The sequence below is a fragment of the Diorhabda carinulata genome, chromosome X (genome assembly GCF_026250575.1).
Source record: "Diorhabda carinulata isolate Delta chromosome X, icDioCari1.1, whole genome shotgun sequence".
In the NCBI taxonomy this organism is placed as follows: Eukaryota; Metazoa; Arthropoda; class Insecta; order Coleoptera; family Chrysomelidae; genus Diorhabda; species Diorhabda carinulata.
The window spans coordinates 32,242,280-32,260,985 of NC_079472.1; the positions used below are offsets into that span (position 1 = coordinate 32,242,280).

The following is an 18,706-nucleotide window of genomic DNA, read 5'->3' on the forward strand; positions in this document are numbered from 1 at the left end:
AATTTGTTTTGGATTCAGATAAACAACTATATACAAAGTATTAGTAACAGTTCAACAAACTATGTGCACTTGTAGTAAATTTCCATAATCTTGTTATTTGTGATAAAAATTAGTCATCAAATAAATAAATAAACAAAATATTATTGAAAGTACCTGAGCATTTAATTATGCACGTATTGTAATTTCATTTGAATCGAACTCAAAATCTTCTGAAAATGTAAATTATATTTAGATTTTCTTTCAGCTTTGGAATGTGCCATTAGATAAACATAAATTGGCATCATTTTCAGAATAACTACTCTATGGGATATTATTTGGTTTTGAATATTAAAAAAATCATTTTTATCAATTCAGCTGCTGCATTTTATCTTCAATCTTACTCTGTTGAGATCTATCTTGAAATTTTACTTTTATGACTTTTACAAGCTACTTCTTTTAGTACTTGTACAAATTGTAAATAATAAATATTGAATAAATAGTATGTAAACAATGTTTTATGTTCTTTACTTTTTTTGATCTTTTATTTTTTTCTAATACTTCTCTCCAAGCCATTTCGTAAAGTGAAATAGTAGAATTCATAATTTATGATTTGTACAAGATAGTTTTTTTTTGGAGAGAGTTCTAATTTTTGTCCTCAAATCTCAATATATTCATTTTTCAAATGTTTCTTACTTTGATCAATGTTTTTTAAAAAAACTTAACTAGTAAACCCTAGAAAATAAAATAGATGTTAGGAATTGAAACTTTATCTCATTAATTAAAAGAAATAATAGAATTAACAGAAAAAATGTCATTCTAGTTCATCCGTGATATGTACTTGAATTACGTGGGAATTTTATTTGAGGAATGATAATTTTCTTCCACATTTACACAAAATCTTGAGTAAATAATCGATTTTTCTAAATTTTTTTGGAAAATTTGAGTTTTATGACTTAAAAAAATAACAAGATAGAGCAGAAGATATTTATTTACTAATTAATATTAGCAATTGCCCTGTAAAAGAAATCAAACTATTTTATTATAATTTATATCAATTACTTTTCAAGTATTGTTTTATTTATTAAATTTTATAAAGTCTTGTGGAAAAGTTCTTTGGTGTTTGTGGAAATTGGAATTTCTGTCTTCAATATAATGTCTGCAATTAAATGAATAATTATGATGTTTGCTTAAGCTCATTAATCAACTTTCATGTGGATTGCTCCCAACAAAATTTATTAAAACTTTCATTGTGAGTCTAATTTAACTTGACATATCATTTTGCAATGAAACCTGAAACAAAAATTTGATAATTAAAGATATTTTTAATAAATAGCTTAATAGCAATTCTCCACAATGGAACTTCAGTGTATCACATCATTCAGTCTTTTTCATTTATTTGAAAATACCTATTATACCATGGTTGAATAAAAGTTTGTTTATGTGAGATATTTCAAAAATTTTTTTTGTTCCCATATCTTTTCTATGATTTTATCGCATTTTGTGAAAATAAAATTCAATTGGAAAATATATGGATATTAGTAAAAAAAACGAACTAAAATTTGATTTACCACAATATTTTGAATTTATTATTACAAAAATTTTTATAAATGATTTTTTAACTTACCTTGAAACTAGAATATTTTAATATATGGCAGATAGGAAATTATAAATAAATTATAAGAAGTTCCTTGATATAACACTCATTTCAACTTCTGAATTATATATTACGAGTAACACTTTTTGAATTAATGAACCAACCAACTAGTTTTCCAAGTAATGAGTAATAACTGATAACAGAAAATAAGCTTGAGTTGTAAAACATATTAGCCTAATAATATATTGGCAGTGACGTACTATATCATCTATTCATATCACTTTATATAAAAAGCCGGATATTTTTTTAAGGATAGAAAAAACAATTTTTAATTTAAGAGTTTCTAAACATTAGAAACAAATTTAAAATTGATTGCTTCCTCCATTTTTATTGAATATGTCTTGACTTTGCTCAGTTTTGTACACTTCTTGTTAAATAATATCTGCAAAAGTTGAAATTACAGTAAAATTAAAAGTTAAACTTGAAGGTTATAAATAATAAACTTGATTGATTTTCAATAGTTACTTCCAAAATGTGTTTGTTAATAAGTAAATTATCATTTTTCTTGATAAATAATATTTGCAAAAGTTTGGATTACAGTAAAGAAGCGTCGGATTTAGGGAGAGTTTTGCGGGGGTTAATTTTTTGCGAATTACAGCAATTCATTCCTTTTACTAAATTTCAACACGAATTGATTAATAATACAAATAATTTATTGATACCTTTGGATATGCTTAATTTGATCGTTGAATCAAATATGCTCTTGATGATATCTATAGTGAATTGTGAAGCAGAAAAAAATGTATATTGATTGTTGTGCATTGAAACTTAGTTGTTGTAGAATATGAATTTCGATGATATAATTGAAAATTTTGCCACAACTAAATCGAAAAACAAGTTTATTAAATAAAAATTTTATGTAGCTCATAAAATTAGATTTGAATTTATTTCTACTTATAATTTATATTTAATTTGAATCTACTCTATTACATTTAAAAGCGTTTGAGCTGATTTTGATTTCTTTAAGTGGGTCGATTTTAGTCACTCTACTAAACCTAAAGGTTATAAATAATAAAAATCATTCATTTTTCATAGTTACCTACCCCTAAATATATTGATAAGTAATTTATTCTTTTTGATACTTACGCTCATAATGTGTTTGTTAACACTTTAAGCCCCGGTGTGGACCATAGGCCCGCAACTGAACTTTCCCCACAGTCCAGAGCGGTCCTATGGACTGCACAATTCCAAATCTTCTCTACGGTTCAAGGGACCTTATTTAAATGTATTTTTCAGTTTGGTTGGACCGTCCTGGGTCCTTAAAACATTACTCTACACTCTATTTGATTTTTTTTACCTTGTAAAACAAAATATAAATAATATATTCTTGTTACTTTGATTTTGTATAATATTTTTGAAAACATTTCACACATTTTTGTACACTTTACATAAAAGCATAAATCATCGTTGAAAGGATAAAAAAACTAACTAAATTTTGTTTTTCCATACAAGTCGGATGTACTTTTGAATAAATCTAATGAAAATATTTATTTCGAATAAAAAGTGAAAAATACGATGTTTTTATGTAGGACTCCTCTGGACCCTTGGGAAAGTATTTTTTCTATTTCTATCACCTCCTTCGTTTGTCACTGTCACTCTCAAGTATTCAAACTCCAAAATATTTAACATATTTAGTTGTGGCACATTTGATTTTAACTTCTACGTATTTGCTGCAAAAAATATTGGGAGCGAAAATTATTTCTGAAGAGATCGAATAAACAGTAGGTCAAAAACAAAAAAGATTTTGTGCTTTCATTTTCATTAGATTGAAATAATAATAAATCATGGAAAAGCTAAAATTTAGTATTCTATTATTTTTTTCGTACGTCCAGTATTTTCGGAGATATTTTGAAGTAAAGGGCAAAAAATATGAAATAGCAAAAAAATTCGTTTGCATTTCAAACTCAAATTTTTCTAAAATTGCGCATTTTAAATTGTTCAAACTTCTCGAGAAGGGTGAGGATCTATTTTTGTTAGGGGCTTGTTTTTACTGATATTTTCGTAGAAAATAGTTGGAACCGATTTTATTTTGATCATATTTTCATGTTAGACTTTTTATTTTAAAGTTCCAAGTATATACTTTAAAAAAGATTCCGTGAATTTTTCTCGCAAAATGCAAAGTTTTCCCCTTATTTGGTTTTGAATCTTTTAAATTATACATTTAACGAAAAAACTAACCATTAACATGCCGTATCTCGGTTCGTGTTGATCGTAGAAAAAATATAAAAAAATGATTTTGTTTGTTTTTTTAAAAGCTACAATTTTGCTTTCTACAGTTTTTTTGATAAAAATAAATTGTTCGAGTTAATCGGAAAAAAGTTTTCGAAAAGGGTTTTAGCATATGGTGGGATGTTATAGAAAATGATCCTTAGGCTGTTCCCTACTTTCTGTGAACAATTCAAGTAAATCCATTTCCTCGACTTTCAACTTCTAAAGCGCTGAATTTGGTTGTCCCCACACCCATATATTGTTGTATATCAGTACAATTTTAATAGTTTGTAAGGACGATATTTTCTCAAAAATTTCCTCAACATTATACATATAGATCTCAACTATGTATCAACACAGCCATAGTGTACATGCACCGGTTCTACGTTTTCCATTCTTTCACACACTTCCCTTGGCATCAAATGGCGGCTGCAGCTTTATTTTTAGCAGCAAAAGTAGAAGAACAACCAAGGAAATTGGAATATGTTATCCGTGTAGCAAATATTTGTAAAAATAGCAGAGATACAACTATTGATATTAATTCAGAAAGGTAACTATTATTTAAAATTATATCAAAAGGTAATGTAGGTACATTGACCCAACAAACCTCAACCTGAATGTTTCATTTGCTTTTATTTCTTCATTTTGAACTCAATCTGAATGTTTCATCTGCTATCATTTCTTTAATTATTATATTTTGAACTCATCTATTTCTTTTTGTTTTTAGTTTCTTTGTATCGAGTTGAGTAAAGACAAATCAAATTCTGAAACGACCAGCAATTTTTTTTGGATATTTGATTATACTATTTTGTAGGTACATTGCCCAGTCTCAAGATTTGGTGTTTAATGAGAACGTGTTGCTTCAAACTTTGGGATTCGATGTGGCCATAGATCATCCTCATACCCACGTGGTAAGGTGCTGTCATTTAGTGAGAGCTAGTAAGGATCTAGCTCAAACTTCGTATTTTATGGCTAGTAATAGGTAAGTATATTCAAATAAAATTGGAAATTTGGAAAAAAATGCTTTTTATCTATTATAAATTTTTGATACTTATTAAAAATGAAAGGCGGCGATGAAATATTAAATAGGACAAAGGATATTGAATAAATATTATTAAAAAATTGTTTAAATGATTTCAAATAAACTCACTTGTTGTTTAATTATAATTTTTCCATTGTTACAATAAATGGCATATTCTATTCGAAATAGATAAAAGGCAATACTTGATTGTTTCCTTTTTAAAATTGATGAAAAAATTTCATTTTAGCTTACATTTAACAACAATGTGTATACAGTACAAACCAACAGTAGTAGCTTGTTTTTGCATCCTGGTTGCTTGCAAATGGTCTAATTGGGAGATCCCGTTGTCTTACGAAAAAAAAGAATGGTATTCCTACGTGGATCCCTCTGTAACAGCTGAGCTGTTACAACAATTAACCGAAGAATTTTTAGTGATATTTGAAAAGTGTCCTTCAAGGCTAAAGGAGAAAATTATGGCCATAGCCGATAATGTTAGTCACATTCCTTCGCACCATATTATCTCGCCTTTTGTAAGAAAATTTCTCATATATATTATACATAATTAATAACTGACAACTGTGGGAACGTATCGTCACTGAATTATAAAAAGGTGATTCCAGAAAAAGTTGAGGAGAGACGAAAAATGACGTAAAGTATCTTGTCCCCTTTTCGCAACCTTGTTTGAAGGAGAACATCTTGAAAAGTGTCATAATATGTTTTCAAAATTATAAAAGAGGAGAAGTTAAACGAAAAATAAAAAAAATAAAATGAACAAAAAAATATTCTTTTAATTAAAACATTAAATTTACGAACAAACAGTATTTTTGATTTAGAAATTGAGTTTTATTCAGTTTCTTCTTCTTCGATAACAGTATCTTCCTCATCAGTATCATCTACCATCTGATAAGAGAGAAACGTTCCAATTATTCCTTATAAACAATACTTTGACTGAGAAATTGAGTTTAATTAAGTTTTTTTTCCCGGTAACAGTTTCTTCCTCAACTGGATCATTTATCATCTGAGGAGAGTCAAACACTCCAAGTATTCCTTATAAATAATATTTTTGATTTACAAATTGATTTTGATTCAGTTTTTTCTTCTCCGATAATAGTTTCTTCGTCATTAATATCATGTACTATTTGAGAGGAGTGGAATATTCCATATAAAAAATATTTTTGACTCAGAAATTGAGTTTCTTCTTTCCCAATAACAGTTTTTTCCTCATCTGTATCATCCAATCGATCAACTATCTGATAAAAGTGAAATATTCCTTATGATATTGATGGAATTATCATTTTTTCACAAAATTCTGTTGATCTTTGTATTTAGAGTCGATTCGTGAGCAATTTTTCACTACTGTCAAAGTTTGTGTACCAGAAATAAATGTTTTTCAACTCCCTTGTAAAATTTAATTCCCCTTATATTAGACCATGAAATTTTGTCGTCCCCGACGAATCTTCAAGTGTGTTCTGAATAAATCGCCAATTTTCAAAACCATTATATTACAATTTAACCACAATCAGTGGGTTCGGTTTAGTTCTTACCAGAGAAATTACTATTTATTGATTTTTTATGAATGTTCCTATAGTCAATAAAAACTTGAGCTCAATGGAGCTGATCTTTGATAAACTTTGATGAATTTATTCTGTCATGGATCGTTGTCATTGTACAGTTTGGCACCTTTCTTTAACTTCATTGTTGATTTACTCCAACCACTCGCTTGCATCTGATTAAATTTCAATTGCGCCTTTCCATCAAATTCTCCCCATACCTACGAATATTTCGATTTTCATAAACCATTAAAGAACAAGAAGGCATAATTGCGAGAAAGATCCAATAATGTGCATCACAATGTGGAGTAGACAAAACTTTTTGATGTTTGAGATCAGCTACAATAATGTGTGGGTTCTATTTGGTCGCTTCTACATCTGTCCTGTATGTATCTGTTCATCAAAAACAAAAAAGGGCGCAGGGGGGCTCTTTGCCCCTTTTTGTAACCAACATATCTAATAAAAACCAGGAAAAGGGGGACAAATGGTTTCTTTGACTCCTTTTTGTACAGTTTGTAGTTACCCCCTTTTTACAGGGTGTAAATGACCTTTATTCAACCAAATTTATCGATAAAAATATTATTTGGCATTGCAATTCAAGGACGATATAGATTCATGCGATTTTAAATTTTTCTTACTATATAACAACACGTTCCGATGTTGCCAGTTTTATAAGATTTTCGAAAGGGATGCGAAAATTTAGGTATATAATTTTATAGGATGATCCTAAGAAGAAGCATCAACCAGAGGAAGGGAAAGACGGACATTCCCACAGATCTTCTGGTTAGTTATAATTTTATTACAATTTTTTCCAAATTCCATACTGTTCATATTTATTTAATAATCAATAGGGTTTTTTATTACCAAATAGATCAAGTTAGTATTAACATCAAAGTTGAAATTTGATTTTTATCAATTTTGTAAATTTTTTTGTTCTTTAGGTTCCGATAATGACCCTCATAAGCACAGATCATCGCGACCACACGAAATGGGTACCACTAGCAGTAGTAGTAGTACTGGTAACAGTACCCAGCATCATAGAGAAAGAGACAGGGAGAGGGAACGTCGCGAAAGACAACAACAACAACAAAAAGCTATTGTGGGAAGCGGTAGTAGTAGTAGCAGCAATTCCGCAGGTGGTAACAGCAGTAGTATGAAGTCTTCTTCTCATCATAGCAGCAGCAGTAGTGGTCATCATAGACCAGAACGACCGCCTATGGATCCGAAAATGAAACCACCATCGCGACCTCATTCCATGCCCTATCCGCAACCCAAGGATATTCTAAGAGAAGCAGCAACGAGAGATTCGCCGTTCGGATTAGCTAGAGATTCTAATAGAGATTACACCAAGGAACCTCATCTGGCACGTTCCGATAACAAAGATCCTAACAAACGCGATTACCAGTATAAAAATAATAATCAAAATCCGGATATGAACAATACAAATTCGTACAGCGACGCAAGATTGAACTATTCGTCGGAAAAACAAAGACTCGATTCTAATGGTAGATCTAGAGTAGATCCAAATAAATTAACTTCGAATACGTCTCGTAATAGACAAGACGAATCGAAATCTCATTTAGAAAATATTAAGAAACATTTAAGTGCGGCACCTCAGGATAAAAATAGTAGTTATCTTAATAAACCGATTGCCGGTAACGAAATACCGAAATCCGTCCCGAAGACTAACGTAACCCCAGTTAATTCTAATAACAATGTGAAAGTGACTAATACGAACAGTGGTACTTATGCTCCGCCTATTAATAGCGATATCAAACCGAAAATTGAACCGATCGTTGTTAAAGAAGAGGTACCGACACCTCACGTCATTAAAAGACCGAGTTTGTTTTCCCCCGAAAAAACTCCTCCGCAAAAATACAGTGTTCCTAATAATACCGCGACCGATAATATTATGTCGTTCGTTTCACCTCTAACGTCTCCGGTGGCTATCAAACGGGAGAGAAATTATTCCAGTAGTTCGGAACCAGAGTTAAGGCCGGTTATGAAGAAAATTGATCAAGTTGAAGGGTTCGAAACTTTGATGCGCGATAACACGATAGGAATTGATAAAGATAGACAAACGCCCGATCACATAAATAAAATTATTGAAGATAACAACGCCGTCAATGTTCAGGATATTAAACAACAAATCGAGAGTAACGGCGACGATAGTACCGCTAATAATTCTAGGTGAGTTTTTGAAAATTCTTAAATTTATGTTCATTAATTCAAATTTTTGGGTCTTGTTTTCCAATGCTGAATTATTTTCTTTCTCAGATCTTCTATTACTTCTTTTTACCATATTTTCTTTGGTCTGTACATTTTTATTCTTCGTATTTTTCTATGTTTGTCATTTTTTGTTCTAAAATGCCTGCATTCTCTGCATGTGAAGTGATTTATGTTCATTAATTCAAATTTTTGGTTTTTGTTTTCCAATGCTGAATTATTTTATCTCTTAGGTCTTCTATTACTTCTTTTTACCACATTTTCTTTGGTCTGTACATTTTTGTTCTTCGTGCTTTTCTATGTTTGTCATTTTTATTTGGATTTCATCATTTTCAGCTCTGCTTCTTCAAATATATTTCTATTATTTCCCTTTTCTTTACTCTCAGTATATTTCTGAGTATTTTTCTTTTTCATAAATTCAATTTCTTTAATCAGGTTCCCTTATCGGTCTTGTTTTCTAGAGATCTTATTTTGCCTTCCTAAAAATATATTTTTAATGTAGTAATTTAGTATTGGACTTGTTGTAAATTTAATACTTTTGTCCTTTACTTCTAGTGTGGTGTTGTAATTTTTAATAATTCCATTTTATTTTTGTTTTTAATGGTGATATTTTTCTATAGCTTATTCCCTTATTTTTTATTGTATATTTAATATCTGTGCCTCTGCTTCGTTAAGTATCCGTATTTTGTTTCCATTGTTCTTTTCCTTTGTGGTATTGTCGTTTTTATAAATCCATTTTTTTTCTTAATGATATTTTTCTACAGTTATGTCCGTTGCAGTCACAAGATCCCCCAATTTCTTGTTTCCATTATCTTTGACTCTGCTCTGTTAAGTATCCCTATTTCGTTCCCATTGGTCAAGTTTCTACTTCTTATATAGCTTTGGACTTGTTTTAAATTAATTACCTTTTGTCTTTTCCGATATGAAAATTCCAACATGATTCCTTTGTGGTATTGCTATTTTCATATATTTAGTTAATGTTTGTTTTCGATAATGATATTTTCCCTTAACTACTCCCATTTTGATTTGCAAGATCTTCCAATTGCTTCTTTCCATTACCTTTATTCAACATCCTTCGAAGATATTATCAGTTTATTTATGTTTTCGTAGATTGATCCAAATTCCATCACTTTTTGCTTTTTATCATCTTTTCTGTGCATCAACAACTTCTTGTCGATTCTGAACTTTTACATCAACTCTTTTTAGATATTCTGCACCCTATTACCACCATTTATGTCTATTAATATTTTGTATTGACCCATTTTATTTTTCAATGGTTTTATTGTTTTTATTTTTTAGGTTACCATCACTTCCACAGCCAACAGTTAATGGTTTGGTATCTACTGATCCAACCGTCATTAGTAACTTGTTGAAAGAAGCTTCTACGGTTTCTCATCTACCACCAGTTATAAAAACCGAAATTGTAACAGAAGCGCAAACTGACAAAAACCATTATCATCATAAAAGTAAAAAGAAGAATAAAGATAAACACAAACACAAAGATAAAAATAGAGAGGACAAGGAAAAGAAAAAGAAGCATAAAGATAAAGAACGCGAGAAACATAGACACAGAGAAAAAGTACCGGAAGTTACGCCGACTCCAGCTATCGAACCATTAGTTTTGAAAATCCAGAAAGATAAAATAATTAGGGATTCACCTTCCCAAGGACTGAAAATCAAAATACCGAAGAATAAGATAAATACCGAAAATATTTCAGAATTATCTCATAACGCAGCACCTATAGTCGCCCCTATTACGGAGGGCATCAAATTGAAGATTCCTAAAGACAAGCTCAACAATTGCCCCAATTTGGACAGTAGCATGTCGAGGAAAAGAGAGCGGGATAGAAAGGTAAATAATTTATTGTATAAAAGTTTGTAATGATGGAATTTTTTTTCATTTGATTAAAAAAATTTTGTATGACAATGCCTCGAACAAAAAATTTTGCATCAAGACACTTCACATCAATCCACAATTCACAAATAAGTCTTCCACTGTTACTAAAGTGAAGAGCTACTGCAAGTAGTGGACAAAATTCTCACTAGACTTGGCAGCGCTAGATTTACAATTCTAGGTTACAAGGATAATCTATTAGTGGTAGTAAGGGACAAACATGAAGGCATAATCTCTACCTTGATGTCAACGGCCCTAAACACAATTAAAAACTGGGTTGATGAACAGTAACTCTCTTTCAACCCCAAATAAAAGCGCATCTCTGTCCTTAATGAGACTGTCCAATGAAATAAGAGTCAATCTGGATGAAACACTCACTAGATAAGATAATTTCCAAGTCAGTCTGGGTATATGGACTTGTGGAAAACATGAGGACTAAAGTTTGAGATGGTATACTGCAGCGCTTGTTTGGTGGTCGAAAACTGAACAAATAACAGGTCAGGAAAAAACTGTGGACAAGTTTTGAAGATAGATCTGTCTGGGTATTATAGGAGCAATATCACCCTGCCTCCCCTTCAATTTAAAGTGAAAAAAGAGGCATCCAGACAGGTAACTACAAGCCAGGAAATATGACAGGTCACCAAAGACTTTTTGAATCGATACAGCTTAGAATCAGTGACAAACCAATGAACCAAATGCACAGCATGATGGACAAAGGTGTTCCATTCGAAGTGGTAGTCGATGACTGCCAATCATCGGTTAATAAAAATCTTCAGTAGGCACGAAATGTATCTCTCTGATACAAAGGGGGTTCAAAGGAGCAGGATTGGGCATTTGTAAATCCAAATGGAAGCTCTTCATACTACTAGGAAAATCTATTTTTCAAGTTGACTTGCTAGCAATAAAAAAATGTGCTCAAGATTGTCTGTCTAGGAACTTCTCCAAAAAGCGCATTCAAATTCTATCAGCTAGATATGGAGTGCATGTCCAAACTAGTGTGGAAGTTCAAACAAATTTTAGAGTACTCGCTAACAAAAAGAAAGTAACCCTATCAAGGTAAACCTGACAATGAGGAAGCGGGCAGCCTTGGCACAAAAAGAGGAGAAAAGGCCTACAGTGGGTTAATGAGATGACATCAATAACGAATTGAATGGTTGGCTAAAGAATCACTGGAGAAGTTCCAGACCTAAAACAGTCCCAAAGATCCATAACTATATCAGCTGAAGAACTTCTCACGATGACCAGGAACGACATCAAACTGGTGGTCACTGTCTTGTCCTGTCCATTTCACTAATAAGTACGTTGAAAGAGTAGTACTAACATCTTAGGAAATGAGATATAGAACAATGAGATGTCTAGTCTTTTACTATAGATGCAAAGTGGCTGTAAACTCCCCAAACAACGATTTTATTTTTGTCATAAGTCAAAAGTAAGGGAAAAATTTTTCTAATCATTTGTTAAAATATTTTGACTTTGAATTAATTCCCAAAAAGTGTTTTATTTTTTTATAATTCTTTTTATTAATAGATAGTTTTCTTTTGTGAATTTCCAATTTACAATGAATCTGAGTCATATTGAAGTCGTATTCATTATTTTTCTCTCTATTGATACATTTTTTTCAGGACCGGATTTCTCCGGATGGTCCTCCGGCGAAAGTGTCAAAATCCAGTATTAAAGAAGCAAAAACGAACGGAAAATACTCCAATAATAATAAGGTAAGCCCACCTAACGTAGTTAACAACAATCAAATTGTTCAACAACAGATGAATCAACAAAATATTGTAATTAACCAGCAACAGGAGTCGACTAATAACTACCAAAAAATGTTTTCGACACCACCCCCACCGCCGCCACCACCACTACCACCTATTCCATTACAAAATCCGGCACATACACAGATGTATTATTACGATCGAATGCCGCCTCTACCAATGCCCAATTTGAATGTACCACCTCCCTCTTATAATATGTATAATTATTACAATCAGAATTATATGTATCAAGGGGCCGGGATGTATAATCACCCCCCTATGATGCACGGGCCCCCGTTAATGCATAATAATAATTCAATCCCTCCGTTACCGATGGACGCGCCGCCACAACTACCTCCGCCACCACCTGAATAAGGGAAAACTTTCTTTGGAAAGGGGCGAAGAAATGTTAGTAACATACAAGCTGTTTAAGAGGGATGATTTAATTATGATTTTTTGGTATAAATTTGGTTGATTGATTTAATCAAATTTCTTTTATATCGCTCTGTCAATAAAAAATCAAGTGGGGTTGATGACGTTTCTGAGAAATTTAAAATATATTTTTGTTTACAAATTTCGAACTTATTTTGTTTTTTGTACTCTCTTTATTTTCCCAATCAAAAATCTTTTTCTTATAGAAAAAATTGAATATAGAATCATCCATATGGTTCAGAATTCAAACTATTGTCATACTACTGCTACTAAACATGATTCATCTTGCATTTACTAGCGATCATTAGATTTAAATTTTTTTTTCAATTATTAATAATTTTTTTACTCACATTGTTGTTACCTGGGTTTTATCTGTAAACTTTCATTTATCTTTGTTCTTTTATACTTTCACTTAGTAGTTATACCAAATTTTTAGTCTCATTAGGTCATTTTGATCTAGAATATTTCGATGTTAAAATAAATGGTGTATCCGTCTTCATACTTTTGGGTATATTTGTTGAATTCTTTTTGCTACATTGAGGTCCCATATACATATTTGCAAAGTTTTTGAAAGTTAGTAGTTCATCGGATAACGTCCATTGAGCATCCCAGTAACTCTTCTTAACTCAATGACAAGATCTTTTGAAGTCAGTTGGTAAAATGAGAAATAAATCTCTTTAGGTCGTCTTGAAGGAGTAGCTAGAGCATCTCAAACTTAAAATAGATAGTGTATCCTGTCTTCGTATTTTTGGGTATATTGATTGAGTTCTTTTTGCTATATTGAGGTCCCTATGTATTTCAAATATAATATGGAGCATCCAGAATACTACGAAGTCATTTTTTGATATTTTGAAAGGGTGCTATGTTTATTAATCTTGCCAGCCTCTGAGATGTAGTCTGTATGCCCAAATCTGTTTATAGGGATGGATTACTCTCCTTGTTATAGTTTTTTTGTCGGTCCTAGCTTTGTTTGTCAGCTTTATTCTCCATCATTTTTGGTTTCTGCATTTCGCTTTCCAGTCTACTATTTCTAGGATTGTGGTATCTTCTTCGATTTGGTTTTTCCAGGTAATTCACTATATTTGTCTACATCTTCCAATTAATGTGATATTTTTCTTTCCAATTTGGAAAAATGTAATTAAATGACTTATTGTCTACTTTAGACTCTTCCTTTTCTTGATCTTCTCTTTTTCTTTTACTTTTTTTACTGTTGGATATTTTTATCAGAAAAAAAATTTGTGGGAAATTTGATGATTGTTATGAAACATTTCTTCCTATGCTTTGCCCCTTTCTTCACTTAATTTAGAATATAGTAGAAAATTCAATTTAGTTTTTTTAACTATTAAATAAATGAATATAAAATCGGGTTTATTACATATAATGTAAAAACTAGATAAAAAAATTAAAAAATTTCTTATATTAAGAATATAGAAAAAAAATTATATTTACTTTAAAAAAGTATACTAGAATATTCTAAGTCCGTTAGTACTAATTTTCTTTTAACCCCTTAACTATTCAGCGATAATATAGGATGAGTTATAATTTAAACCGATATTTGTTTGTAAAAAAAGACATTTTAAAAAATTTATACGATTATTGTTCTTTGTTATGGGGTTGCAGCATTTTTTTAAATCTTCATTTATAAAATGTTAACCACCCTATTATATTTAATTTTATTGTTAGGGGTAGCTCTAATGTAGGTTCAAATGTCTTAACTAATATATATTCTCCTTTACCATATAACTTATAAATATACATCATCCTGTATTAAATTTGAATATGATTTCAATTTCGAAATAATCTTGACTGAATTTTCGGTAATTTAAGGGATATTTTTTTAATTATATGAAATAAAACCTCGCTCCGACAATATTCCTTTCTTTGCGGTCCAATAAAATGAAGATTCGTATAATTCGAAAATCCTGTTTCTAGCTTACATTTAAAGGATTTACTATTAAAAAATGATTTAATTGGATGTGGGGACATTATATAGATAAACAGTTTGTTATTTATATATAAAAAAAATCACAAAATGTAGAGATTTCCTTTCAAATTTAAATTAATTTTGACATTCTTGCAATTAAAACAAAGGTATTTGTAGCTCGAAAATTAATAATGTATATAAAAAAATAAATGAGAATTGTTTTGTTTTTAATCATATCTACAAAGTCTAACAACTAACCTCAAAATTATATAGATTTTAGTTTTATTTGAAAATTTTGTATCATTAATTTTTTTTCTTTTGAGGAAATATTGGAAAGAAAAATTAGTTAAAAAATGTTTAAGTGATATAAAACATTTTATTAAGATTTCTCAACCTCTACATATTATTATTAAGATTTTTTCTTACATATCTTTTTATTTTTGAGATATTTTTCGAGAAATAAAATGTTTTCTGTATGGTTTTAATTATTTTCAATCCCCAAATGACTTTATTTTTCAACTAAAAATCCTTTAAATATATGTGGAAATGAATTTTATTAAAAAATTTTATTGGACTACCGTAAGCATGATTCCAATTGCTACTGTAGCATCTAACTATACTAACACATTATCAATATTTTTAACTTTTATTACTAATTACTTGATGAACATCACACTTTGTGTCAGTTTTTTATATTAAAAAATCAAATACAAACTTTTAAGGTTACCTGAGCATTTTAAAACAATTTTCTGTAGCTCAGTTTGTCATTTTCATCGTACCATTAAAAACTTGGAAGCTAGGACTGTTTATTAACTACCCCAAGTTTTTTATTTCAATTTTTTGGTTTAATAAACAAAATAAAATTCATCATTGACAGTTTGTTTATGTTATTAATGCAGTACTATACTATATTTCGGTACCAATATGCAAACAGATATTGTTACATCGTTTATTCATTTGAGGTTCTCTTAGCATTTTATAACAATTTGCTTAGCTTGGTTTGTTATTTTCATTGTATCTTTAGATACTTAGAAGTTAGGAATGTTTATTAGCCACCCCAAGTTTTTTTTTGGATTTTTGAAGCTCTGTATTACCAAAAATTGATTTATATTTACACTGAGAAAAATATCTTTCATATTTATTATATTATAATACAATTTGTGATGTTCACTGGCGATTGATAATAATAATAATAGTTCCCTCACTTATTTCTCTAATCGCATGTACCACTAACTTTCCCTTTAAATATTAGTATGTAAAGTTGTGCCACATCGTACATTTTTAAATATCCTTAGATAAGTAAAGTATTTATTAATTTTTTTTAAAATTTATATCATTAGATTATTAGTTATTTGCTAATTGTTATTTTTTTTGGTAGTTTATTATTATTATATAAATATATTTACTGTTGATTTTTTAAAAATTTGTAGACGGTAATAATAAAAATAGAAAAACTTGTATTTCACAATATCGACGTTGTTCTGGAAATAGTCACTAAGTCCAAAAAGTCACTTTGCAGTGATACAGTTGTAAGGTTTAGAGTAAATTAAGCAACGCTGTAGATGAATTATTAGGCACTACCACAACTACATGTAGTACTTAGTGAGTTTTTTCAGTCTGTAGATTCGTTAATTTCAGATAGAGTGGTGAGAATATATGAAATTTCTTAAAATTGGAGTCAGTGACTTTTCTTGAGATCAATAACCACTTAGACTAATCTGTTGATGACGATTAAACCTGAAGGGGTGTATCAGTTGGTACTGTATGTACTAAAACAGATAGAAATCCTTGGAGGAGTTCCAAAAATTCACAATCCAATAAATCTTGAGTAACTACTAGTTGATTTATTCAATTTTTAATATGTGAAATATAATTTTTTAATTCTTTATTTTCTTATAGACCATTTTCACCACTGATTCGATAGGTATACAATTAGGAATAATTTTACACATGTTTGCATGCTGTTGTTCCATTTTGTATTTTTTTTTTGTTAGCATGGTATATTTTTTCGAGTGTGATGCAATTGAAAGAGTAGTAATGTAAAAACATTTTGAGATATGTGTAAATATTGTTGTCAATTTATTTATTATTATTTTTTTTAAATAAATGTTTACGAAAATTCAAATTTTTATTTGCGAACACCAAATATCTCAAATTGTGAACCTGTAATGTAGTTAGAATAATCAAGGTAAGCAATTATTATATTTTATTTAACAATAAAATCAAAGTATGATATGGAAAATTACAATTTTTTTGTTAGTATATACAAAGTGATAGATAAATATAAAAAGTATTTTCCGGAGACCAAATTTGAAAACTGGGTCATTTACTTTCTTAAATCGTTTCATTTTTACAAATTGAATACTTTAGTTTATTATAAGGGGGTTCACAAGATTCCAGTAGCCTGGAATAAATAGTAAAAAATTTGTTACTATTTTAGTACTTTTTTATATATAAATAAATAAAAGTAGGTTTCGATTAGTTATACACATGATTGTTTAGATTAGATTAGATGTGCTAGAGTCTAAAGGCTGTGAATCTACCTCACTAACACTTTGACTTATTGATCTATAGTCTACCCTGGACTGTTCATCAGACTTTGTGAAGTGAAATGAATGTTTAGTTGACTTAGTACTTGAGCAAGTAGGCCTTTTAGTCAGTAGTTTTTTCAAGTAAATAGAAGGTTTTTCGATTGGTTATAGACATGATAGCTCAGTTCATTTGACTATTGAAGTTTTAGTTTCGATTAGCAACAATTCATTGAAATGTCATTTCATCATCCACATACAAGAACCGAGTAAACTCAATGATTTAGTACTTGAGCAAGTAGGGCTTTTGTCAGTAGTTTTGTCAAGTAAATAAAAGTAGGTTTTGTTTTTCTATGAGTAGATCAACTATTTGAAAAATTGTAGAAAAGAAGTAAAAAAAAAGGGGGAATTATTTTATTTATTGATTTGAGTACTTGTTTCAGTTACACCGGAATCGTGTGAATCCCCTTTATGACCAGAATGAGTTGTTATGAGCTGAATCTAATAATTGATTTAAAGCCTAAATATAATGAATAATAAAATAATGGTTGGAAATCAAATTTCCCTATATATAAAGCTACTTAATATCGAAATATGATTAAAATTTTATAAATGAAAATGAAATTTATGTTTGCAGATGTGATAATGTTAAATTTAAGTCACTTGCTTGAATTTTCAGCACCGAATCAGCTTCAGCTACACTATAAAATTGCAAAGCTAGTTATTTTCAACGGAACCATAGTTTTATATCAACACATGCCATTTATTTATACATTATGAATATTTAGTTGAATTTTTTTAAATGGGGGTTAAAAATTTATCTAATGGGGTTGAAACGTTCAAAAAAGGATTGCTAATTATATGTGGTGGTGGTTTCCCGAATTTATATTATATCGTTACCGTTTTGTTTTATGTTGTGATGTAAGATGCTTTGAATTTTTGTAAAGAACAGGTCCGGACTGGGTGAGGCATATAAAAAAGGTGATGGATGTTTTACATCTAAACTTGTGTCGAAAATGAGGAAAAGTGTTTTTTCTCTTAAATTGGTTGGTTTAGTAACAAAAAAGTTGAGTTTTTACTTAACAAATGTCATTTTATTTAAACTTTTGATAAAAAAATAAATACAAAACGACTATTAGTTGAGGGTAGGTCACTGCTTTCGTTTTGAGGTTATATTTCGATTGTTCAAGGTAGTATTTTTTATATTGACGTCGATTAACTGATTTAAGTACGTAAAAATATTTTTTTGTGTATTTTAAATAAATAAGTCATAGATTTTAATTAATATTGTCTAATGGAAATTAATGATTTCCAACTTTCTTATAATTCATTTGTTTTCAATTTCGTTTTCTTTTTTATCACAATAACTTTAAATCAATATAAACAGCATTTTTACAACATAATATTGATTAATTAATTCTTTGATCAATTATAGTCGAATTTTTTTACATGTTTCATTATTTAATTATGTAGGATTCATTGACGGTTTCCAAATTAATTAAAATTTATTTGATGCCAATATACAAAGTACTAAAGATG

The 18,706-nt window shown here is 29.7% G+C and overlaps 1 protein-coding gene and 1 long non-coding RNA gene across 3 annotated transcripts in view; one reads left to right on the forward strand and one right to left on the reverse strand.

The window, feature by feature from the left end:
• The window catches only part of LOC130902381 (cyclin-T), a 32,304-nt gene that overhangs the window by 1,272 nt on the left and 12,326 nt on the right, over positions 1 to 18,706 (forward strand). Inside the window, exons 2-8 of one of the 2 annotated variants that reach the window (XM_057814485.1) lie at positions 4,179 to 4,391; positions 4,656 to 4,823; positions 5,110 to 5,392; positions 7,132 to 7,195; positions 7,354 to 8,602; positions 9,938 to 10,490; positions 12,155 to 16,758. In XM_057814485.1, the coding sequence (XP_057670468.1) occupies positions 4,179 to 4,391; positions 4,656 to 4,823; positions 5,110 to 5,392; positions 7,132 to 7,195; positions 7,354 to 8,602; positions 9,938 to 10,490; positions 12,155 to 12,658 (3,034 nt within the window). In that variant the 3' untranslated portion in view covers positions 12,659 to 16,758. Of the gene's footprint in view, positions 1 to 4,178; positions 4,392 to 4,655; positions 4,824 to 5,109; positions 5,393 to 7,131; positions 7,196 to 7,353; positions 8,603 to 9,937; positions 10,491 to 12,154; positions 16,759 to 18,706 lie in introns of those variants that run through there. The other variant, XM_057814486.1, reaches the window with a different exon arrangement.
• LOC130902383 (uncharacterized) lies at positions 1,014 to 1,742 on the reverse strand. The gene is made up of 2 exons (XR_009060386.1): positions 1,604 to 1,742; positions 1,014 to 1,269 (listed from the first exon to the last, which is right to left on the reverse strand). It is a non-coding gene; the product is annotated as an uncharacterized LOC130902383 (long non-coding RNA).